We start from the raw sequence: 25,548 nt of genomic DNA, 5'->3' as shown, positions 1-25,548 counted from the left end.
TGCACTAGCTCCACGCTCTCGCTCACACCTCACAGAATGCTGGGGGGGGGGGGCTCTGCCAAAGGCTCTGACACTCAAGTGCACTAGCTCCACGCTCTCGTTCACACCTCACAGAATGCTGGGGGGGGGGCTCTGCCAAAGGCTCTGACACTCAAGTGCACTAGCTCCACGCTCTCGTTCACACCTCACAGAATGCTGGGGGGGCTCTGCCAAAGGCTCTGACACTCAAGTGCACTAGCTCCACGCTCTCGTTCACACCCTCACAGAATGCTGGGGGGGGGGCTCTGCCAAAGGCTCTGACACTCAAGTGCACTAGCTCCACGCTCTCGTTCACACCTCACAGAATGCTGGGGGGGGGGGGGGCTCTGCCAAAGGCTCTGACACTCAAGTGCACTAGCTCCACGCTCTCTTTCACACCCTCACAGAATGCCGGGGGGGGGCATCGTTTCCCTTGGCCCTTCCCCCGCACACCGGGGCCTTGATAATGTTCTTGACTATATTTCCAAGCAGTCTGCCTGGCACTGACGCGAGGCCTACTGGGCAGCGACTGTCAAGATGGGCTCCAGAGCCTTTTCTGCAGCGTCAATGAGCCATGCCCAGGGATCTGGAGCAGAGGGTGCTGGCAGCGATAGGTCAGCACTGTGTCACTTCACGGTGGAGTTCCTTCAGAACTCTTGGGCGAGTGCCACCAGCGCCGGGGATTTGTTACTCTTGAGCCGCTTGTTTCGAAACCGCCTCTAGTGACACCTCAGCCTGGGACAGCTTTTCAGGGAAGCCAGCTGCGAAGAATGGCTCAGTTGCGGGAATCTCATCCAAAGGGATCCGGGCCACTTTGTAGCTTCCTTTAACTTTCTATGCCCAGCACACAACTGCCAGCCCCTGGCAGCAGGGCCCCCCACGCCCCTCGTGTTCTCTCACGGGTCGCGGAGCAGCACTCTTACTTTTTGAAGAAATGCCCGTTGACCTCAAACTGCTGCCGCAGCATCACCTTGCCTCGGTACTCAATGATAAGGGTGTCTAAGGCCAAGTCTCGGGCTGCCCTCAGGATCTTCCGGTGTTTCTGAACCCGAGTCACTCTTCCCAGCTGCAACTGCAATGGAAACAAGAGAGCTCACAACGAGCCCTCAGGCAGCAGCCCTAGAACAGAGGCCCCGGGAATTCTGACCAGCTCGTTACACTGCTCACCCCCAGACAATGGCTTGGAAAAAGGTCTATTCGTGGGGGTAGGAAAATGTGTCTCTGCTTACCCCAAGTGTCCTTTCTTTGAGTAATGAGGCCACCTGGTACTTCAGCCCTGCTGCCGCTTGGGGGCAGAAAAACGGTTCCGTAGCTTTCGTACCTGTGGGCTCGGAGAGGTGTTGCGCATGTCCAGTCTAACAGGTGTCTGTGTCCCTCCGTGGCCCCATCGGGTCGGCTGCGGAGCCTCCTCGCATGGCGCTTCCGAGGTGCAGTAGAGAAGACACCACTGGCCTTTCCCTTCTTGAACTATTATCCCGACAGAGGGGAGAGGGTGGGATGTGGAATGGACATGAGCAACACAGCTCGAGGAGCAACAGTTACGAGAGGCAGGTAACCGTTTTCCTTCTTCCAGCGATTGTGCATGTGCATTCTAACAGGTGACTCACCAGCAGGTTCCCCGGGGAGGGGCTGGAGATCACCTGGGTTGCATTAACAGGAGTATTGTGAGCAAGACACAAAGTCATTCTTAAGAACATAACATGAGAACATACGAATGGCCACAGAGGGTCAGACCAAACGTCCATCTAGCCCAGTAGCCTGTCTGCCCAGAGTGGCCAGCACCAGGTGCCCCAGAGAGGGTGGACCGAAGACAATGATCAAGTGATTTGTCTCCTGCCATCCCTCTCCAGCCTCTGATAAACAGAGGCCAGGGACACCATTTCTATCCCCTGGCTAATAGCCTTTTATGGACCTAACCTCCATGAAATTATCTAGCTTCTAGATAATTATCTAAACTCTGCTATAGTCCTAGCCTTTACAGCCTCCTCTGGCAAGGAGTTCCACAGGTTGACTACGCGCTGTGTGAAGAACCAGAATTCTTCCTCTCTACTCTGTGCTGATTAGGTCTCAGTTGGAATACGGGGTCCAGCTCTGGGCACCACATTTCAAGAAAAATGTGGAGAAATGGGAGAGGGTCCAGAGAAGAGCAACAAGAATGATTAAAGGTCTAGAGAACATGACCTGTGAGGGAAGGCTGAAAGAATTGGGCTGGTTTAGTTAGAAAAGAGAAGACTGAGGGGGGACATGATAGCCGTTTTCAGATATCTAACAGGGTGTCACAAGAAGGAGGGAGAAAAATTGTTCTCCTTGGCCTCTGAGAACAGGACAAGAAGCAATGGGCTTAAACCGCAGCAAGGGAGGTTTAGGTTGGACATCAGGAAAAAGTTCCTGTCCAGGTGGGTAAGCACTGGAATACATTACCTAGGGGGCTGTGGATTCTCCGTCCCGGGAGATATGCAAGAGCAGGCTGGACAGACACCTGTCAGGGATGGGCTAGAGCAGGCATGGGCAATAAGTTTGGAAGGGGGGGGCCATGTCACAAATTTTGGAAGTGGCCACGGGTGGACCTGGAAGAGGCGGAGCCTTGGGTGGAAGGAGCAGGGTTGAGAACTACTCTGCTGGGTGTGGTGACCTTGTTTTCGGAACCAGCAGCAACTCGGGAGAATGGGTCAATTGAAATGATCCAACAGATCAAGCGTTTTCACTGTCTCATGCTTATTTCAAAGGGAGTTTGATAAGCTAAGGAAAGAACCTGCCCGGCACAAAAGGCTTCAATGTTTTCTTTATTTACGGCGGGGGTGGGGAACCCTTTCTGGGTCGTGCATCAGGCCCACACAGGTGAGAAGCCAAAAAACTCCTCCAACCCCCCCACGCTCCCAGGGAAGTGAGGGGAAACCTTCCCTGGCTTCGTGCCTCCTTGCAGCAACAGCTGCAGCCCGCTGGCCCAGCCGCCCCCTTGGGCTGGAGGCACCACTGCCGCAGCCACGCGGTCGTGGGTCAGCCCTAGAGGTGCTGCCGCCAGGCCGGCCCTGGACCGCGCCGCCATCGGGGAGCCTCCCCTCCAGCGGCTGCGCGGGGCCGAGCTCCTTCCCCCACAACACACGTGCCACAGGCTGGGCACGCCCAGTAGGGGTGGGGCCTGGAACTGCCGCACGGGCCGGATGAGACCCACTGGCAGGCCTAGACGATGTGGGGCAAGGGCTGGACTCGACGGTGCTCAAGGGCCTTCCCGTCCTAGTGTGCTATGAGTCTGCTCCGTGACGGCAGGGCCACCCTGCCAAGGCCGGCTGAGAGGCGCGACGGGCGACGGATGTCCTGGGCAGGACTTGGGTGAGAAATGCTACAGGAGGCCTGCCCCTATGGAACGTGCATCAGTGCCGGTGCTGGGACACAGCACACCCGGAAGCAGGATGTGACAGAGGCTGGAGGCATTGGGGGGTAGGGGGGGAGCGCCTTTCATCCTCTCCGCTACTGCAGTGAAGAGCGGCGTTGTTTGTACAGCCAGCACAGGGCTGAGGCCTCGCAACCGGAGGGCCCCTTTCCCATCAACAGCACAGGGGTCAGGAAAGAACACAGGCTGGTTTCTAGGAGACTGCGAAACCGCCTCAGGCAGAAGTGCCGGGTGGGTGCGGTTGAAAGATGGTGTAAGGTGGTTCTGAAGTGAGAGCTCATGGACCCGTCTGGCCAAGGCACCTTCCAGGAGAGGGATGCGGGGCAAGCTGCCAGGGTCGTGTGAGCTTAGAAAGGACCGGGGCCAGGTCCCAGGGTGCAATCAGGGCCTTGACCTGAGGATACAACCTTCCAGACGCGCCTCACGTGTAGGTTTCAAGCCCTGCTGCTCACACTTGGCCAACCACGGAGTCTGCACACCACGAGGTGGAGGGACTCCAGGTTGGGATGCCGGAGGTGGCCACAGTCCTGGGTGATCAGGTCCGGGAAGTGGGACTGTGCACCGACAGGATCGGGAGCGTGGTGACCAGTGCTGCCAGCCGGAGAGCAGGGCCCTGCAATGAGGGGTGGTGGAAGGTGTACAGCAGTCAACCTGAAAGGAGCAAAACAGGGCACTTGTGGTTGCTCCTCATGAACAGGACCCGGCAATGCCCGCCCGAATCAGCCGTGAGTGGGTGCGCAGGGCAAAGCGGAGGCAGCGCACAAGGGCGTTCGGCACCCCAGGCAGGCAGGAAGTGCACAGGTGATTGCTATGGACAGTGCAGAGCGCCCTGCGGCACGGGAGAGGAACGAGGGTCCCATGTGCTAAAACCCGGGCTGGTGCTGTCGGCTAGTCCCGAGATGCGCTGCAGGCCCGGCCCAACGCTGGCAGCTCTCCGACAGGGGCAGGAGAGTCGAGTCCAGACTGTGGTCATGGCCAGGGCCACATGTGCCAGAGCCTGTTCCCTGATCAGCCACTCGTCGAGGGATGGACAGACGTCCTGCGGCAGGGCAGCGACCACCGTGCATGCCTGGAGAGGGCGGAAAGGCCAAACCAGTCCTGTGAGCTGCGGGTGGCATCTCAGACCATAAATCTGAAAAGTCACGTGGGAGCCGGGGTGATCGGCTGAAGGAGACGTGCTCCCAGCTCTCTATGGCAGCTGGATCCAGGGGGAGTGACGGCAGCTAGGGAGACCACGCGACGCGTGAGCCTCGTGATGAAGAGGTTCAGTTTCCCTAGGTCCAGAACGGGCTTGAGGGCCAGGAGACGTCAGTAGAGCCCACTGCCCCGGAACTCCCCGGGGACCTCTCTGCGCCGAGCGGGCACGCCTCCAACTTCCCCGCACCTTGCGGCCGGCAACTCTGAGGCAGCAGCAGAGAAGGGAAGTGGCGATCCAGAAAAACGTCCTTCCAATGGACACTGACTACCCATGAGGGACAATCATGTGAACCTGTGGAATGGCTCGGCCCTTTCAGTGCACCCCAGGCCTCAGGAGGGCGACCTGCACTGCTCCTTCCACGCATGCCACCTAGAGAAGAGACAAGGGAGACTCTCCCGGGCCCGGGACACTGAGAGCTACCTTGGGCAGCAAAGCCACGCTGGTTGCTTTGTAGAAACCATAGAGGGTGGCTCCAAGGTGAGCCCTCAGGCGCTCAGCGCAGAAGTGGTCTTCCAGGGCAGGAGGAGCAGACAGCAGGAACCAGAGGCTTGGGGGGGAGGAGAGGGAGCCGATGAGCAGCTGCAGCATAAGATTCAAGTTCACAGCGGAGTGGAGCCCCTCATGAGCAGTAAGCAGGCAGCCATGTCCTGGGTGAAACAGACCTTACTGTGAGCAGCGGACGGATGGCAGAAAGAGCCAAGCGGACCACGATGGATGAAAGAACAGGCCTTGGAGCCTGAGATGCCAAAGGCAGCGCAAGGTTCGCTCAGGCTGAATACCTCTACAGGAGGTCCAACAAGCGAACCCCCCCATCTGAGCAGCAACTGAGCACTCCTCCACCTTGGCTTTAGCACCACCAGGTGTGAGTACAAGAGACAGAGGTGGCTTTGTGACAGCAGGTCCAGCCTGAGCTACAGCTGAAACAGAGCAGCCATCCAGTCTGGCAGCGTAGGAGGCAGTGCTGGCATGGCCAAGCCTGCGCTGAGAAGATCCTTTTCTTCCCCGCCTGCCTGACTTCCATGAGGACTCTCCCAGTGGCACTGGAGGAAGGCATAGAACAGAGCCCTGAGCAGGAGTGTCTCTCCACCCCCAAATGGCCCCTATTCTGCCTGGGTGCCCCCCAGCCCCAGGAGATGAAGCTGACCATTCCACACGCAGGGGCCGCTCGTGTTTTTGCCAGTGCATGCTGGGCCCTGGAGAGATGTGCACCCAGGAGCGTCGTACACAAATCCCAGAACCCGAGGCTCTTCTGGCAAAGCACAGATAACTGGCTCCGCCTTGCTGCACTGTTCTCCAGCAGGCCCTGGAGCTCTCTGCTCTTTCTGGGAATCAGGACGGTCTGGCAAGCCAGGCAAACTGCTCTGAGCTCTCTGATGTCGATGCACAGGGAGCGATCGTCACTCACCCAACAACTCTGCACGCTGAGGTCACCCAGGTGGGCACTGGCTCCTTGGTGCTGCCTCCTCTATCAGGGGCAACAGCATGGGGATGGGGCAGGGGAGGCAGCTTGGACAGAGCTTGGACCCCCCCAAAGACGAGCTGCTGCCACTCCATGCTGCCCCCTCAGTATCAGAGGCAGCAGTGTGGGGCGATAGGCAGCCGCTTTGCAAGGCACTTGAGCGGCTGCTCCGGATAGAGAGGCAGCACCGTGAGGCAGGGGGGCTCCCTGGGAGCCAGGCTGGATTGCACTAGCTGGCAGAATAGTTGAGTAACCAATAAGAACTTGGGCAGTTACGTGACAATTCAATTACCCACGATCTAAGATCCCTGTCTGAGGCATCAGAAACGAGGGCACCGACAGGGACGGCGCCACAAAGGAACCTCCCCAGCACCAATGCAGCACTCTGCCGCTGGGCCAGCGAGGCCAGGATGCGGCCTGTAGCACTGACCACCTGGTCCTCACTGTGTGTGTTGGGGATGAAGACCAGACAGCCACAGCCTCAGGGGCCGGCGGAACCACGCAAGTGCAGGACACCATGTGGCCCAAATCCCAGGCACGCGAGGGTGGTGGTGAGACGGCAGCCCTGCACTCATGAGATCCGGGCTCCGGCCGGAATAGAGCCGAGGACCGCTCCGAGAAACTCCTTGCGGTGTAATGGAACAGCACCGAGTACACACACGAGACCCAAGCGCAGGGCCGGGAACTGGAAACGGCATTGGCCCAACACAAAATGGAGGAAATGCCTGTGCCCTGAGAAATAATGGAGGCCAGAGAGACCATGCCAAATGCCCCCCTTGCGAGACCTGATGAGGTAGCCCTGGTCTAGAATGGGTCTAGGGCTCCCTCTTGCAGAGTAGAACCCTTTCCCCTTCACGTCTGGTAGGGTCTTCTCTATCAGCCCCAGGAGTAGGAGGTGCTGGTTTCCCGTGGGAACGGTCCCTGAAGAGGGAAGGAGAATGGGGGCTGGAGGACGGTCGGTCGCATACTGCAGGGTGTACCACAACAGGCTCGAATGGAAGAAGCAAAGGCCGCTGAGGAAAGACCAGGAGATGGAGAAGTGATTGTTCCCCTTTACTCAGGACTGGTGAGGCCACATCTGGAGAATCGTGTCCAGTTCTGGGCCCCCCACTACAGAAAGGACGTGGACACATTGGAGAGGGCCCAGCACAGGGCGACCAAAATGCCGAGGGGGCTGGAGCACATGGCCTACGAGGAGAGGCTGAGGGACTTGGGTTTATTCAGTCTGCAGAAGAGAAGAGGGAGGGGGGATCTGAGAGCAGCCTGTAGCTGCCTGAAGGGAGGCTCCAAAGAGGCTGGAGAGAGGCTGTTCTCAGTGGGGGCAGGTGGCAGAACGAGGAGCAATGGGATCAGGTTGCAGTGGGGGAGGTCTAGGTTGGATAGTAGGAAAAACTATTTCACTAGGCGGGTGGGAAGCGCTGGGCTGGGTTCCCTGGGGAGGGGCGGAATCTCCATCCCTACGGGTGTTTAAGTCCCGATTTGACAAAGCCCTGGCTGGGCTGATGGAGTTGGGGTTGCTCCTGCTTTGGGCAGGGGGCTGGACTCGGTGGCTCCTGAGGTCTCTGCCGGCCCTGGGATTCTTGGAGTCTATGATCCTAGGAAGTCGGTAGGGCACCAGCCTCACCAGCTTCTGGCTTCCTTGCCCTCTGAAAGCAGGTTGGGTAGAGAAATGGGAGACAAGGGATGATGCCTTTGCAATCCCGTCTGAGCCCTCCTTCCTGAGAGCTGGCCAGAGGACATCCCAGGAGCTCGAGGGAGTGGCATAGGCTGGGATGGCTGATGGGCATGCTGGCCAGGGAACGGAGCGTTAAGAACATGGAGCTGTGCTTCAGTCCGATCCAGAAAGGGGCCTGAGGAGTATCCTGCATCTATGGGGACAGCCCAGAGCACTGTGCCTTATGGCCAGTCTGTCATGTTCCAGGCCATCTGGAGGGCATCTCTTGCAAGGCAGCAAACTCCTGAGCTCAGGCTGAAGTTGTACCTGCCTGGCAGGGCCTGATGGTCGGACATCTGACACTACAGGCTGATTGTTACAACTTTCCTGTCATGCTTGTTTGCCACACGCCGGGCCCTTGCATTGATGCAGACACGACCAGGGATCCCACTGAGAGCAGCCGTACAGGTAACTCACAGGCGGCTCCTCGGGGTGCTGCTCACTTCGCCCAGAAACCAACACAAGTGCACGGCAAGGGAAGGGTGGCTTCCCCTTTGCTCATCCAGGGACAGCTCCTTGGACATTGGGGCCCACTGTGTTGCCCCGGTATTGGATTTGGCACCATGCTCGGACTTGGGTGCTGGCTCTCTCGGAGGCAGCTTGTGCCATGAGGCCTGGGAGGAGCAGCAGGTGTGCAGGAGCAGCATGGCAGGTACACCCCACAGTTCCCTGGCACATAATCCTGTCTGGTTCGATTATTTGCCTGCTCTAGTCCTATTGGGAGGCTACTCCAGAGACATTCGCTCATGGTTAGAAATCTTCTAATTGTCAGCCTGAATTTCTCCCCAGCCAGCTGATACCTGCTTGTTCCTGTGCCAAGAATGCTCTTTTCGCTCAGACACACGCTCAGACGCCAGACACATCCCCTTGCAGGCTACGCAAGCCAAGCGCTCATCTCCTCTTGAAAGAGCTCAGCCTGAGCGCCCCGAGTCAAATTCATCTTGCTTGAAGGTAGCTGACCAGAACTGGACCCAGGCTTCCAGATGAGGTTTTCCAATGCCCTGACAAGCTCTACTGCAAATTCTTACACAGCCATGCCTTTGTCTGCATCTGGGGCCAAAACTGTCGTCTTCCTCCCCCAGCCCTGCCCTCCCACGTAGGAACACATGCTCCTCTATCCACACTGGCTCTTACCTGCATCTGGGACCCAATCACAGTATTATTGCAGGCCAGTTCTGTCTTGTTGATTGTATCCAGCATAGCAGTTTTGCCCACAAATTCCTTACTGGAGCTTAAATGCCGCTCCAGGAGGTTCTGTACATCAGCACTGTACTGGTTAGTAAAGGCTTCTTCATACTGATCTGTCCAGAGCCGGATCCGGTTCTCCCACCCCTCAGCTGTGTTCTCATCCAGGGCATGTGCTTCCGAAGGAGAATTCTGCACAGAGAACACAGGGTTAATGAACAGCAAGTGAAGGGAGAAAACTCAGCCCAAGAAACTCTGGTGGAAATGGCAGAGCTCATCAGCCTTCGCCTTCTATTGCCAGAGGTAAAGAAGTGATGCTCTCCCAAAGCCTGGCCCCATTCCATGCCCCCTCCCTCACACAGAGCAGAAAGCTGCTGCTTCCTAGTGAACCATGGACAATTCTGCATGAGCTGAAATCCATAAGGGCCATGCTGCTTGAGCACTGCTACAGGGCGAGAAGACACTCAGAGGCATGGAGAACAGAGAAACAAGACCCATTTTTCTGACTTGCCTCCTGACCTCCTCCCCTTCGCTGCTTCTCTTGCCTGCTCTTTTGCTCTTCTCCTTCCAACCCTCTATCTTCCCCTTCCCATTTTGCTCTGCCCCCCAGCATTCATTCCATAGTTTCCAATCCCAACAAAAAGAGCGAAAGACAAAAAGAAGTAGAAATAGGCTAGTAAAAATGCACACTAGGTAGAGCCTGCACAAATGGAACCTCAGAAATAACTAGAGAGCTACAAAGGCCAACAGAAGAGGTGGAGGATTCAACAGTGGAAATAGACACACTACAGCTGTGAAAACGTAAACTCCCACTCTGCTCTGGTTTGGGATGTAACGACTGTCCTCCCAGTCCAAGCACTCCACATCCCTGTCTTGATAACGGCACATCCGGCCCCCTCGCCCAGAAATGCCAGCTTGCTCCGAACACATCCCCGGAGAATGCTTTGGGTAGCCTGGCAGGCTGACCTCGTCTCTCTTTAGCACGCCACCCGCTCCCTGTTCCCTACTGAACCACATCTACCTTGCGTCTGCTCACTGCAAGGCCCCTCAGGACAATCAACTCCAGCCTCCATCTTCATAAACGAGCTTCCTGCTCTCTCTCAGGCTACCCCTCCCCTGCATTTGGGAGGCCCTCACCATAAACTCCTGACAAGCTACCCCATGGTCCTCTTTCAAGTGCTCCTTTGCTGTGATGCCTATACCAGTCAGACAGCTGGTGTGCTGAGGCCACCGCCTATCACTCTCCAGGCTTCCCTACACATCTCTCTCGTTTCAGACTTCGACTGTACACTCGTGGGACAGCGACTGTCGATGATGGAATGAGTAGTTCATTGTAAAATACACATGTCAGTGCACAATATTAGCACCGTTATCTTGTCCTGCCTACGCTTCCACCGTTTTCACACTCAGATGCTGCATTTTCTTTTGAGCTAGATGGCTTTCCATGTCTGTGCAGCACCCAACACAGTGGGCGCCCCTGAGAACTGGGCAAAGTGCGTAGGAACCGGGAAAGACCTCTGCAAGAGATGGTGGTGAGCGGACTGAGATTTCAATGTTGACAAGAAATCAAGGAGGCCGTGGAAGAGACATTAAAAGTGAAGGAGAGAGGCTTTCATGAGGCACTCCTGTTTACCCTCGCTATTAGACTGCAGCAAGGGAGTCAAATCGGAAGGCAACACATTTAAAAGGGAAATGCTTTTCCTAGGACAGAGCTAACCCGTGGAACTCAGCCCCAGGATTCGAAAGCCAAGAACGTAACCGTGCTCCTACAGGACTAAGATGTTTGTGTCATTCTGCGGTGACAGGCCCCACAGAAGAAGCTGAGAGCACCACAACATTCACAAGTCTGTTAGAGCAGATCAAATAATAAAGGACAACAATATTCCCCAGCAGGAGTCACTGTTTACCACAATTTGTGCAACTGTCTCTGAATCATCAGGCACTGGCCACTATCAGGGCAAAGATACAAGCGAGGGTGTTGGGATACACCAGGCTTCCACGCAGCCTCGCCGCTGCCGCCTCCAGCCTGGGTATGTCGATGGGGCGCAGCGAGCAGGGGCTACGCACAGCTTGTTATTTTAAACAAACTTTACACCCGCAGCTCCGGGACAGCCGGTTTTAAATAAGGTGTGTGTGCTTGGCCTGTTTCCAGCCAGTGTTTTCTAACAAGCCAGGGATGATGCTAACTCAAACCACCTTTCAGCAGGGCCTGCAAGGCCCGGCCCAGTGCCGGTACAAAGCTACAGAGCGTGTTGGCTCTAGCAGCCCCTCAAGATTCTGGCGGCTCTCGGACTCTCTCTCAAGGACTGCACGCTACGGTGCTGTCCCAGTGCCAGGTGCGTGTCCCCGGAAACACTGGGCATGCTGAGCAAAGCTTCTCAGCTCCTTCAATCCAACAGAAGATTCCTGGCAATAAGGCCGCACAGAAAAAAAATCTGCCTTCATCACTGATAAAGGACTCAATGTTACAGGTTACGTTAATGAACCCTTTCCCATCAACTTTTTGGCTCCTGGTAGCCACCTGGAAATCTCTCTCAAGAAAAGGACTGAAGCTATAAAAAGAAAGGACAAACACCTGAGGTTTTAAGATGGTGCCGCATTATGAAGAATTGTTCTGTCGGATACAAATGAATATGGTGAACACAAGTGTGATACGACTCAGTACATCTGAGTTTACCAGGAGCAGGACTGTCTAGGAGCAGGCAGTTGATATGGAAATTTAATGAAAGTGCTAACACTTCACTTGCAAGGTGAATCAAGACTATCGATATGTGTTTCAACTTAACACTATGACCAGCTCACCAAGGCAAGAAACTTACAATCATAGCAAACTGACCTGGGTCAAAACGACCCTTCGGGCTAACGCTGCAGTCAGAACATAAGTGGATGACTGATGGGAGGGTAAACGTTAACTGATCTTTGCAGCACCCTTCTAAAATATTCATTAGCAAGCCAGTAATGGAATACCCACTGGGCATATTTCTTCAACATGTGATTCCTTTGAGAACAAGAGGTACAAATGCTAAGCAGAGTAAATTATTTAGTTCCTCAATCTCTGAAGAAGTCTGTGATAGTGTCAGACAAAGGGCCTTGGGATAGCCAAGACCCTGCTTTGGGGACATTTAACAGACCAAGGACCTGAGAAGGGAAGAGAAGGAAAGACAACCCCATCGAGGACTGGTAGCTAGATCTGCTTGGTTTGCCAATAAGGATGCTGTGTAAGGGCAACATAGTCACAGAGGGTTTGTTCTTGGGGAATTACCGCCCTTTTGTAACTGTGCTTCTTCCAGATGTGTTGCCATGTGCATTCCAAAAGGGGCGTGTGCACGCACAGCACACACGACACCCAAAGGAGCGTGTGCACGCACAGCACGCACCACGACACCCAAAGGAGCGTGTGCACGCACAGCACGCACGACGACACCCAAAGGGGCGTGTGCACGCACAGCACGCACGACGACACCCAAAGGGGCGTGTGGACACACAGCACACACCACGACACCCAAAGGAGCGTGTGCACGCACAGCACGCACGACGACACCCAAAGGGGCGTGTGGACACACAGCACACACCACGACACCCAAAGGAGCGTGTGCACGCACAGCACACACGACGACACCCAAAGGAGCGTGTGCACGCACAGCACGCACCACGACACCCAAAGGAGCGTGTGCACGCACAGCACGCACCACGACACCCAAAGGGGCGTGTGCACGCACAGCACGCACGACGACACCCAAAGGGGCGTGTGCACGCACAGCACGCACGACGACACCCAAAGGGGCGTGTGCACGCACAGCACGCATGACGACACCCAAAGGGGCGTGTGCACGCACAGCACGCACGACGACACCCAAAGGAGCGTGTGCACGCACAGCACGCACCACGACACCCAAAGGAGCGTGTGCACGCACAGCACACACAACGACACCCAAAGGGGCGTGTGCACGCACAGCACGCACGACGACACCCAAAGGGGCGTGTGGACACACAGCACACGCAATTACCAGGCTTTTCCTTAGGGATACCCATTGGGCCGGCTGTGGAGACCCCTGAGTGATGGCTTCATGGCAACCGTGTGTGGAATTTTCCATTCATGTGTGAGTCTGTTCCACCAATAGAAGCTCATGGAGGTGGGATCCATGAATACTACTTAGCCAGGCTGGGCAGGGATGGGGTCCCCGGCCTCTGTCAGAAGCTGGGAATGGGCGACGGGAGGGATCATGCTTGGGGCATCTGGCCCTGGCCGCTGTGGGCAGACAGGACCTGGGCTAGATGGACCTTTGCTCTGATGGCAACTCAAAACGGAGCTGGAGGTGAGCTCGGTTAATTAGCTGGGCAGCATGTGAATTCCTTCTGAGACCACACAGCTTGTAGGGAAGACTGGTCACAGCAGGCCCTGAGGCAGGACATGAGCTGGAGATGAGTCACCAGGGCGCCCTTGTAGCCAAGAAGGCTAATGGCATATGGGGGAGCATTAGGAGGAGCACTGCCAGCAGAGCCAGAGCAGCGATTATTCCCCTGTATTCGGCTCTGGGGAGGCCATGTCTGGAGTACTGCGTCCAGTTCTGGGCCCCCCACTACAGAAAGGACGTGCATGCATCGGAGGGGCCAGCGGAGGGCGACCAGAATGAGGAGGCGGCATTGCTCCGACGAGGGGAGGCAAGTGGGACGTGGAAGGGACACGAGCAACACATCTCGAAGAACAGTTACGAGGTAAATAACCGTCTCTTTTTCTTCGAGGGCTTGTTCATGTCCACTCCAGTCAGGTGACTCCTGAGCAGTATCTTAGGAGGCGGGGTCAGAGCCTATCAGCACCTGCTTCACCACAGACTGCAGCATGGCCCCCCCAAAGACTGGGTCTCCCCTCGCCTGCTGACCGCGGGAATGGGGGGGAATGACGGGCACTGGGCGCGCCCCGTGTGGCAAACAGGTCCAGACGGGGATAGCCCACTTCCGGAAGAGCTCTGCCAGGATACCTGATCTGATGGGCCACTCGTGGGCCTGCGGAGCTTGTCCACCAGAACACGGCTGGTCCCCGGAAGGTAGGTCGCCTCGAGATGGATATTCTGGACGATACGCAACTCCCACGGCCATAGGGCTTCCTTGCGAAGGCAACAGGAGCAAGCGCCACCCTGTTTTTGGATCCAATACATGGCTGTCGTGTTGTCTGTCAACGCAGAAGCCACTCTGTTCTCCAGCTGGGGAAGCAAAGCCTGGCACGCCAACCTAACAGCGCTGAGCTGTGCTAGGTCGCGTACTCCGACGCTTCCATTTATCCCTGGCCGCCCACGTGCTGTAGATGGACCTGCAGCGTTGCAGACCCCCTTCCCCGCCCATGGCATCTACATCGAGGCAGGAGGCAGCGGGTCTGGAGGCACCAACTGATAAGGTGCTGCTGGGGCACTGCAAGGCAGAACCAGGGCCCTAGGTTGGGAAGTCCCATATGCTGCCGGTGCCGGAGTTCCCGGTGACGCTACAGTGGGTGTAGGTGTCGGCCCCCTTGAATGCCCCAGTGCTGGTGCCAGCCACACTCGCGGTGCTGAGGTCTCGGTTAGCTTGATGAGCTCCTGTGCCGCGTCAAACATTTCTGGGGTTGACGGTGGCTGGAGTTCTCCAGTTATCACCTCTGGTACCAGACTCTCCCTCTGCCAAGGATTTGGCCAGCGCCTTGTCGGTACTGTGGCCTCAGCATGCACCTTGGAGGCCAAGCGCCCCTCCTTAGGGCACACTTTGTGGCCAGGCCTCTCTGGAGACCTGCCCGAGGTCTGTCTCTCCTCGTGCCGGGCACTTCGAGGAGGTGGCCGCCTGTCTGGTCGGTGCCGGTGGTTGCAAAGCCAACTCCATGAGGATAAGCTTGAGCCTAGAGTCCCTCTCACGCATTGGCCTCAGCTTGACAGTCTTGCAAATGCGGCAGCTGTCTGCGACGGTCCTCTCCCAGATGTTTAAAGCAAGAGCCACGTGGATTGCTACAGGGCATAGGCTTCAAGCCCTGCGCCCCAGCCGGGGAGAGGCTGAAAGGGACGACTCCTCCCTTGTCTTATCTCAACGAGTCCCACTGCCTGAACTAATTACTGACTCACTCCCAGGGTGCCAAGGGTAAGGACTAACAGCGTAGGCAGCGCTCCAGCTAACTGGAATGGACACAAGCAAGCACTCGACGGAGAATCTCGCTGAGCTCTCTGCCACTCGCGCAGCCACAAGCCCTGAGCTCTGGGGCTGCCCTGGTGTGGTGCCAGCCTGTCTGATGGAGCTGTGACCAGAGAGAGGGTCTGGTTTGGCAAAAGGCACTCCTGACCGCCCCCGGAGAGGTGGAAGTCACCAGCTGAGGGATCCAAGGACTGAAGTGGGAAGGGTGATGAGACTGTCCAAAGACCTTATTGGTCTTGTACGCCCCTTGCTAACCAGGCCTGGAGGGGGCAGCAAACGTACAGGCCATCTGCCCCAGAAGCCTCGTGCAGTTCCCGGCTGTGGTGCTGGGAACCACAGGAGGCTGCCGAGGAGGGCTGTGATGGTGCGAAACCATGATGCAGGCAGGTGAGCACTTGGCTGCGTCGAGTTGGATTGCTCCTAACGTGAGAAGTGACTGTATCTCCTGCAGACTGAGTGGCTTATGAGAAACGCCCGTGAAGGAGGACAGGGAAGGAGGTTGGGGTCCAGGCACAGGAGAGTGAAACAGATGGCTCCCAAAAGGGGGAGGAGGGAAGAGATCTGGGATTTGGGCTGGTTCTCCATCCCTGTGTGTACATTCAACAGCTCAGCTTGGGGCAAGAGGGTCCCTGAATTCGGCTGGACAAGGACTGTGGGGGATTATTTCTTCCCCGCCTGTGACTGTAATCCAGCCCAGGGGGGCCAGCATAAAAATGCAGAGGAGGCTGGAACTTAAAGGGCTTCTTCTGGGGCACCAGCATATTAATGCCCAGAGGCCTCCAGGTAGCCTAGGAGTCTTTAGATGACAGAGTTTGGACTTTTGTTTTTTTGGCAAACAGTCCTGCGCAGTACATGGACGGTCCTGAGTCGCACTCTGGAGCCAGACACTTGCAGCCATGAGCTGTAACACTTTGTGAGGTCGTGGCCATGGTTCTTGCTGTCGAGTCAGCCAAATCCAGGGCCACCCGGAGACAGGTCCAAGCCGTGGTTTGGCCCTCTTTCAAGGCGAGGCCAAACTCCTGTCAGGACTCAGCAGGGAGGAACTCCTGGAACTTGAGGTGTACACACAGAGGCTCTGCACTGCCTCTTGGCTGGATATTCGGCGCTGGAGCCCTAGAGTCAAATAAACCTTCCGGCTAAAGAGGCCCAGCTTTTTTGCCCCGCCTTATGGTTGGCCACCATCAACTACAAGGGACCCAAGTCGGGGGGGAGGGTGTGTGTGTGTGTGTGTGTGTGTAAACAAGAGTTCATACCCCCCTTCTGAGAGACAAAATAGCACCTTTCAACCCTTTCGGCTATTGATGATAGAAAGGTCCCGTACATGGTGCCATGGGCGGCACCAAGGCCAGTGCTGGGAAGGACCTAACAGTCTGGCTCGAAGCTTGGGAGACTGGAGACTGTGCTGCCATGGCAACCTCGAAAGCGTGAGGTGCCGAGGGAAGGTCCAAGTCCTTCTCCAGCACCACATGCACCAAGAGTCTGAAGAACAGACTCAATGGTGCTACCCCAAGGAACCCCCAAAGGAAGATCTGACAAAGTGGGTCTTTGCCCACGCAAGCTTATGCAGTTAATCTGTTAGTCCAGAAGGTGCCACAGGACTCCTCGTTGTTTATGCAGATTCAGGCTAACACGGCCCCCCCTCTGGTACTTGTCCCCAAAGGAAACTTACTATCAACTACTAAATGTGCACACTAGCTCACTGGAACTACAGTGCAGTTGGAACTACACACAGCAACAGCCATGGACGCCTTGCAAAGCAAAAGATCAAGCCACCATCACAAGTGGTAAGAAGAAACTAAATGGGCAGGACCTTGTACACAACACCACGAAGGCACCACTCGAGGGGTACTGTTCAGGGAAAACCTCCCCGCAACCACGCCTGTGGGGCGTGCACACACACCTGTTGGAATGGACGTGCACAAGCACTCGAAGAACAGCTGAGGGCTTAATTAGAGAGATGTATTATAGACACTTTTACAGCTTCTGGGATTCTCAGACTGCTGCACCTTACAGACTAACAGATTCATTTGGGCAGAAGTTTTCATGGGCACAAACTCACTTGGTCAGAGGCAGGCATTTCCACTCCACGCCTCTGACAAAGGGGACTTTTGCCCACAAAAGCTGATGCCCAAAGAAATCTGTTAGTCTTTAAGGTGCCACAGGACTTCTCAGGTTTTTTTGTAGACACAGACTAAAATGGCTACCCTTCAAACAAACTCAACTGATACAGGTAGCAATCTACCCAGCCATGAGCCATCAGAGATCTCTTCCACACAACGCACTCCCCTTTTCCCCCTCAGTGACCATTACATTAATGGTACCTGAAATGACAACGGGAGAAGGGGGCCTGACCTAAGAAACTGGAAAACAATGAATAGTCTTTGCAGCTCCTTAGAGACTGACAAAACATGTAGATGATGGTGTCATGTGCTTTCGTGGGCAAAACCCACTTCTCAGATGAATGGAGTTACTAATGGTCTAGTTTCTAAATAAATATGGGATGGAGGGAGGAAAGAAGGAAAAATAAAGAAAAAAAGATAAAAGGGGAAAGAAATAGTCAATTAGGGTCTGTCTACACTACCCCGCTAGTTCGAACTAGGGGGGTAATGTAGGCATACCGCACTTGCAAATGAAGCCCGGGATTTGAATTTCCCGGGCTTCATTTGCATAAGCGGGGAGCCGCCATTTTTAAAACCCCGCTGGTTCGAACCCCGTGCAGCGCGGCTACACGGGGCATGAACTAGGTAGTTCGGACTAGGCTTCCTATTCCGAACTACCGGTACACCTCGTGGAACGAACTAGGAGGGTAGTGTAGACATACCCTTAGAGTGTAGTGAAGAACACTTAGTACCTTCTCTATTAGCTGATGATATGACAGGGCCTACCCACATAAACCACCACATCAGAGGCTCATTTAACTGCACATCCACTGATGTGATCTATGCCATCAAGTGCCAGCAATGCCCCTCCTCCATGAGTACTGGCCAAACTGGACAGTCTCTACAGGAAAGAATTAATGGACACAAATGAGATCTCCGAAAAGGCAACACAGAAATCTGCTGGGGAACATTTTAACTTGCCTGGGCACTCATTAATGGATCTCAAAGTCACCATATTGTTTCAGGCCAATTCCACAAGCCAGCTCCACAGGAAAGCCTTAGAACTTAACTTCAAGTCTGATTCCTATCACAGAGGTATGAATGAAGACATTGGCTGGATGGCCGGCTACATGCCATATCCTAATGACAAAAAAACCCAACAACAAATAGTCTTACAGCACCCTGAAGACTAACAAAACATGTAACTCCATTCATCTGAGGAAGTGGGCTGTGCCCACGAAAGCTCATGACCTCATCTACATGTTCTGTTAGTCTCTAAGGCGCTGCAAGGCTATGAGTTGGTTTTTAAGTTTTTCCAGTTACAGAGTAACTCCGTTACGCTCTGAAGATAAAAAAAACAAACAATGGGTATTTAAGGACAATTATTACATTCTCAATCAGCTTCAGGTAGCATGGACACTATTCCCCCCCCATCTCCTATTTATTTTTAAACTGGACCTTTAGTAACTCCACTTATCTGAAGAAGTAGGTTGGGCTCATGAAAACTCATGACCCCATCTTTGTTAGTCTCTAAGGGTACGTCTACACTACAGCGCTAATTCGAACTAACTTAGTTCAAATTAGTTAATTCGAACTAAGCTAATTCGAACTAACGCAGCTAGAACTAAAAACTAGTTCGAATTAGCGTTTTGCTAATTCGAACTAGCATGTCCACATTGAGTGGACCCTGAACTGGGGTTAAGGATGGCCGGAAGCAGTGCCGGCAGGGCATCAGAGGAGGACTTAGAGCATGGAGATGCTGTCTCAGGCTAGCCGAGGGCTGTGCTTAAAGGGACCCGACCCCCACCCCTGACAGACAGTTCTCAGGGGTGCCCCGCTTGCAAAACAGTCCTGGCTTGGAGTGCCTGGAGTACCCACACTGGGCACATCACACCACTCGGCCATCAGACTGGCTGCACTTGCCGCAGGCTGCCATCTGGGGAGAGGAGGCAATTGGGGGGCTGCAGGAGAGCTTCCATCCCCAGAAGCCCGCAGAGCCAGCCCAGTCCTCCCTATAGGGGGCTCGTACCCCATTCCTCCCTCACCTCCTTCCACTTACCCTTCCCTAGCCCCCCTTCCTGATGTACAAAATAAAGAAAACGTGTGGTCAAAAATAGAATCTCTCTTTATTGAACAAAACTCGGGGAGACTGGGAAAAGGAGGTGGGAGAGGGGAAGAGAGAGGGTGGGAGGGGGAGGGCAACTACAATGATCAGGGGTTTGGAACAGGTCCCATATGAAGAGAGGCTAAAGAGACTGGGACTTTTCAGTTTAGAAAAGAGGAGACTGAGGGGGGATAGGATAGAGGTCTATAAAAGCATGAGTGGGGTGGAGAGGGTGCATCAAGAAAAGTTCTTCATTAGTTCCCATAATAGAAGGACTAGAGGACACCAAAGGAAAGGAATGGGTAGCAGGCTTCAAACTAGTAACAGAAAGTTCTTCTTCACAAAGCAAAGAGTCAACCTGTGGAACTCCTTGCTGCAGGAGGCTGTGAAGGCTAGAACTAGAACAGAGTTTAAAGAGAAGTGAGATCAAGTCATGGAGGTTGGGTCCATGGAGTGGTATTAGCCAGGGGGTAGGAGTGGTGTCCCTGCCCAAAGTTTGTGGAAGGCTGGAGAGGGATGGAACGAGACAAGTGGCTTGGTCACTGTCTTCGGTCCATCCCCTCCAGGGTCCCTAGGGTTGGCCGCTGTCGGCAGACAGGCTACTGGGCTAGATGGACTTTTGGTCTGACCCAGTACGGCCATTGTAAGCTCAGGGTCGGGGGTCTCAGTGGACCCCCTTGATTTTCATGCACACCTGCTCCTGGGTGGCCAGGCTGGCAGCTCTCCTGCCCTAGACGGCCACTTTCCTGTGCCTAGTGTGGAGGTCGTGGACGAGGTCCACGATCTCCGCACTAGACCAGGCGGGTGCCCGCCTCTTGCGGTCCAGGGCAAGCTCCCGGGAGCCGCCAGCCTGGTCCCGGGAAGAGGGGGAGGGCTGGGGGGCATCGGATGGCTGGCTCGAGCTGCGCCAGGTGCAGGGTCTGCTGGCTGGGTGCTGGCAGGCTTGCACCTGGCACGGGCACCGTAGCCAGCCCGTGCCCCTTTAAGGGGTCCGGGGCCGGGAGGGGGGCAATAGAGTTTCCCTGGTGTTGGCCAGAGTGGCCACCAGGGAAAGCTGGGAAGGGCTAGCCTCCCACTAGTTCGAATTAAGGGGCTACACACCCCTTAATTCGAACTAGTAAGTTTGAACTAGGCTTAGTCTCAATTAAGTTTGAACTAGCGGAGCGCTAGTGTAGCGCCTATGAAAGTTAATTCGAACTAATGTCTGTTAGTTCTAATTAACTTTGTAGTGTAGACATACCCTAAGAGGTGCTGCAAGACTATTAATTGGTTTTTTTAAGTTTTTCCAAGAAATGTGGTAACATTGCTAAAGCATATGCTGAGAAACTGCCCTGGACTTTGCTACAGTTTATGAAGTTAGACACTGGTAGCATTTTAACTTTTATAACCTTGTCTGATTTTTGTGCATCACTTGATCCCTCTCTCTTTGTAGTTAATAAAATGGATGTTATTGTTTCATCTAGCTCAGTGTTTGGACCGAAGTGTTTGGGACACTCTGTTTGGGATGGCAAGCAGTGCCCATATGTCTATAAGGGTACGTCTAGACTACAGGGTTTTGTCGACAGATACAGTTGACAAAGCTTCTGTCGACAAAGAGCGTCTAGACTACATCCAGTTCTGTCGACAAAGCAAGCCACTTTGTCGACATAACAGTGTGGACGCAAAGGACAGTGTAGATGCAATAATGCCTGCTATCGACAGAACTCTGTCAACAAAAGGCGTTAATCCTCGGAGAATGAGGTTTACATACGTCGACATAACTCAAAGGCAGTGTGGATGCAGGTCTAGTTTTGTCGACAAAACCCTGTAGTCTAGACACACCCCAAGAGATAACGGAAGGTATTGTTGAGGAGCGGGCTGGGCTGTACAGGACATATGTTTTGGTGGTCAGGGAATGGAGGGATCTAAGGCTGGGTGTGTGTTGGGATCACCTCAATATAACCAAGGCTGGCGAGAGCCAGAGAGTAACCCCAGCATGACAGCCAAGCTGCAGTTGCACACAGATACTCATGCGGCTCGTATGCTCAAACAGCCCAAGTGCAACTCCTTCAGCAAGGGACTGGAAGGCACCCGCAGCTGCAGGGCAGGGGTTGACACAGTGACTCATTAGTCTAGACTGTACCCTGGTACATCACAGATGAACTTTGATCTTATCTGGTAGGATAAATGCTCCTGGGTTTTTATGACCACACTTTGGTCTGAATGTAACTCTTTCCCCCAAAATGGTACCTGTCAGACAACCGTTATCAACCCCACAAGGATGCTTACATTCCTCCACCCCAGCTCATGGGGCAAGGAGAGGAATAGCATCATTTCTGTTACAGATCCCAATCCTGTTTACACTTCTATGGTCTTAGAAACCAAAGTGATGGGCACCTTACAAGTACATGAGATTAGATGGCTCAAATGACAGCTTACATGGCTAGATACTGGGCCAACACACAATTCTGCGTCCTCACATCAAAACTCTCTTCATGGCCTCACTGATCAGCTCCCCCTGGGTGGTAGGCTGGGTTACCCAGCAGAGATAAACTGATGAATCCTCTCTGGTGCGAGCAGAAATCACCAGCCTCTAGGAAGTTTCTCTTACACCCACTCCGAAAAGGCTCCTTTGTGGTCGGGGAGAGGTCCGGGCTTCTCCAGCAGCGAGTGCTAGAATCAGGGAGCCTCAGACAGAAATCAGGGAAAAACGCTGAGAGAATGACAGTCTCATGCCGACAGCTCAGTTCTACTCACCTTCATCCGCAGGGATTTCCGGGAGCCCTCTCGAAAGGCCTGTGCTCAAAACAAGAGAGCAGAGCCCATCAATAGTTATGCCCTGACTTTAGATTTGTACATAGCACCCCCCACTTGCTGGAGTCCCACGGTCACATCCCAAGACTCCGCTCGCGCCCCCTGCGAAGCAGCCCTGCCCATGGCTGCCCCGACGCACAGTGCACGCCAGAGACAGACTCATTTCAGTCCTGCCAAGGAAGACGCTGCCACACTCGATGCAGCCCTCTGCCAAGAAGTTTCCCAACTCAGACAAGCCAGCAGGGGAACCGAGGTGCCTTGCAAAACTCACCGTCAAACCTGAGCCCCAATGGCAAGTGCAGATCAGTCTGAAAGCTCCAGGCTGGGGACTGCGAGCACTTCCGAAAGGGGGGCCACAGTCTGCCTGCCCACGCTGGCACTGCTCACTCTGAGTAAGCCAAGGGTGACCCACTGAGGGATGCTGACCACACGGATGCTGTGTCTAGAATTTGGCCCGGGCTTCTTCCCCCACGCTCACATACCTTGACCTTCTTGGCCTTCGGTGCAGCACGAGCTTTCTCCATGCTCCTCTTCCTCTTCTTCGGCTTGTTTCTGTGCACTCGATTAACAGTGAGCGTGATGCTTGTGGGGGTGTGCTGTGTGGCAGTGTACAACACTGTGGAGGGGGAGAGCTCCTCATCCCAGCTCTCCGTGGCACTACTGTCTCCACCTGCAGGGAGGAGCAGCACGTTTAGGGGTATACCGTAGCAATTCACTAACCTCGGGAATTCTTATTGGTTAGTCGACTAGCCCACGGTCCCCAGAGGCAGGGCCGGCAGCCAACACGCTCGGGCCCCGCTCCGAGGAGCCCTCTGTCACTTGGCATCAGAGGCAGCAGCTTGGGCAGCCAGGCAGGAGCTGATCTGCAAGTGGAGCCGGTTTAAAAACCAGCTCCCTTGTGGACCGGCTGCCTGCCGCCCTGCACTGCTGTCTGTGAAAGAGGCAACAGCATGGGGTGGTAGCAGCCCGTTGGGGGCGGGGGGTGTCTCAGCTCCTGGACCCCACGCGAGCCAGAACTGAGCCGGGCTGTCTGCCCGCCTGGCTCCTAATACACTTTAAATTGGGGAGGGAGAGCTCAGTGGTTTGAGCATTGGCCTGCTAACCCAGGGTTGGGAGCTCAAGCCTTGAGGGGCCATTCAGGGATCTGGGGCAAATCTGTCAGGGATGGTGCTTGGTCCTGCTGTGAGGGCAGGGGACTGGACCCGATGACTTCTCAAGGCCCCTTCCAGGTCTGTGAGATAGGGATAGCTCCATAAAAAAAATGCAGAGCCACAGCAAGGGGAGGCCCTGGACACAAAGCAAGCCAGGACTGAGCTAGGCTTCTGGCCAGCCTGCTATAAAATGTGCGAGTGGGGGAGGGAAAGGAAATGCATTTTGCCGATAGCATTAACCAATAAGCTTTTGCTTACTGGTTAATCAGCGAATCGACTCCACTATTACAGCCCTACTCATGCTAGCAACTTGCTGTCTGTCTGCACACCCGCTGGTGCTCCGTCCTGAGGATTTGCTACTTACAGCAACAAAAACCTGCTGGCCCTGCGGGCAGAGACAACAGCGCCATCACTGCTCACAGCACAAGAGGCAGCCTTACCTGACACATTGTCCTGCTTCCGGCGGCGAAGCCTGATCACTTTCCCTCTGCTCACTCCCCTGCAAAGGAGAATCAACAGCTGAAGTGTCTCTACGGGGTCACCAGGTGTGTGCCCGCAGTGGGCACAGGTGGCTAAGAGTGTCACCTTACCGCTCATCTCCACACCGCGAGCCCCCAGTGCCTGCAAGGGCCAATACTAGCAAAGCGCTTCCGCTAGGACGCCCACCCCTCCGAGACCTGCCGAAGGAAAGCGAGAGGAGCCGTCCCGGACGCACCCACTTACCTGCATTTGTCACACTTGAGGAGGAAGCCATCTTGAGAAAGCGTGCAGTGACACCAGCTGGGAACGGGCTCTCCCTCGGAGGAGCTCTCACTATCCCCAGAGTTCTCCTCGTCAGGGGAGTGCAGGCCGTTCAGCTCTGCACGAGGGATGATGGTCTGCACCGGGGGAGAGGCGGGAGGGGTCGGAGGAGGAGGTGCTCCATAATTGTGATCCTGAAACAAACATCTGCGTCAGCGCCGTTTTGAACAGAAGCAGCTCAGACGCTCAGGGTGTCCCCACACTCAGCTGTACCGCTGCGGCGCTTCGGGTGAGGGCATGGCATGGCAAGAGCAGAGCGTGAGCCCACTGGCGTAGTCCCGCCTCCGCACGAGGTCAGTGCTCTCCACACGGATGCCCAGGTCGCTGTAACTCATGTCACTCAGCAGTACGGATTATTCCACCCCGGGGAACAAAAATGACAGCCAGGTAACTTACTGTGTAGGCACAGCCTCAAGTCTCGCCTGCACTACCATGGCCGTCACCCCGAGTCACACCACCTCAGCCAAGCGAATAGCACAGCTGACGTGGACGCGCCTAAGTCTGCTTACTGCGGTAGTGACAGCTGACACTCCCATCAACTCCACTCACATCTCTCGCATTGGTCCAGTGCCAGCGTGGTGGAAAAGCACTCCACAGGCCATCTATCACGTCTACACTAGCCACGGCAAATTGACCCCCACTGGATCGACTGCTGCCCCTCACTCCAGCCTGTAGCAAAGACATGCCCTAAAATGCCACTCTAAAGCCACCACCGTCCAGGAACCCAACCATCTCAAACCACTTCCCTGCTTTCCCACTGCCAGTTTCCCAAGTTCCGACAATCGTGTGTTTTCAATGTGAAAATCTGCAGCATGCTGCAAGAGCGGGAAGGCAGTGCGAAAGAAACTGGCTGCAGTTGGTATCAAACACCACCATCAAGGGTGATGGGCAGGGTGCTCACATTCACATACTTGGTTCAACAGAGTCCTCCGTTTAGAATTTTAAAAAGTGATTACAGATTTTTCCCTATTTGCCTCATAGAGCATTGAAGGAAAAACGCTCACTCGCCTCTGGAACCAGTGTTCAAGATGCCGCTCACGCTACTCCAAGGGAGGTGCCCAGGATGCGTGCACGGCGGCCGCAAAGCTTTTCCCTAGCCGCTACCCGTCAGGTCGGCTGGGGAGGCCCGTGGAGTGGGTCCGGTCTGCGACAGCGGGGGAGCAGGGTGGGCAAGGGACAGACAGGAGCAACACAGCTCAATGAACAACCGTTCCAAAGGGGCGTCGCCGTGTTTTCTTCTTCCAGCGCGTGCTCCCACCTACTCCAGTGAGCGGATTCACAAGCCTTACCCGGAGGAGTCGGAGCGCAGGGCTGCCTGGAGAACCGTGTCCTGTCTGGGCCGTGGCACGATGGCAGAGTGTGACGGGAAGGTTTGCGCGAGGGCCACGCCGTGCCCTATGCGTCCAATGCGCCGTGAGAGGCGGCGAGGAGCCGTGGCCGAGCGTAGCACGCCATGCAGGAAGAGGTGCGCTGCGACGAGATCGG

General features: G+C 55.1%; 1 protein-coding gene across 4 annotated transcripts in view; it reads right to left on the bottom strand.

Annotated features, from left to right (window-relative positions):
• Positions 1-417: 417 nt before the first annotated feature.
• The window catches only part of LOC102455368 (histone-lysine N-methyltransferase SETD5-like), a 98,183-nt gene continuing 73,052 nt past the window's right edge, over positions 418-25,548 (bottom strand). The window contains exons 4-9 of one of the 4 annotated variants that reach the window (XM_075916664.1): positions 23,986-24,197; positions 23,703-23,761; positions 22,594-22,781; positions 22,055-22,093; positions 8,915-9,157; positions 418-1,090 (exon numbers count right to left, since the gene is read on the bottom strand). In XM_075916664.1, coding sequence (XP_075772779.1) covers positions 938-1,090; positions 8,915-9,157; positions 22,055-22,093; positions 22,594-22,781; positions 23,703-23,761; positions 23,986-24,197 — 894 coding nt within the window. In that variant the 3' untranslated portion in view covers positions 418-937. The other 3 variants (XM_075916663.1, XM_075916662.1, XM_075916665.1) reach the window with 3 other exon arrangements.

Source organism: Pelodiscus sinensis, unplaced genomic scaffold, assembly GCF_049634645.1.
Source record: "Pelodiscus sinensis isolate JC-2024 unplaced genomic scaffold, ASM4963464v1 ctg69, whole genome shotgun sequence".
Classification (NCBI taxonomy): Eukaryota; Metazoa; Chordata; order Testudines; family Trionychidae; genus Pelodiscus; species Pelodiscus sinensis.
Note: the sequence above shows the minus strand (reverse complement) of the source record. Positions and strands in the feature narration are given on the sequence as shown.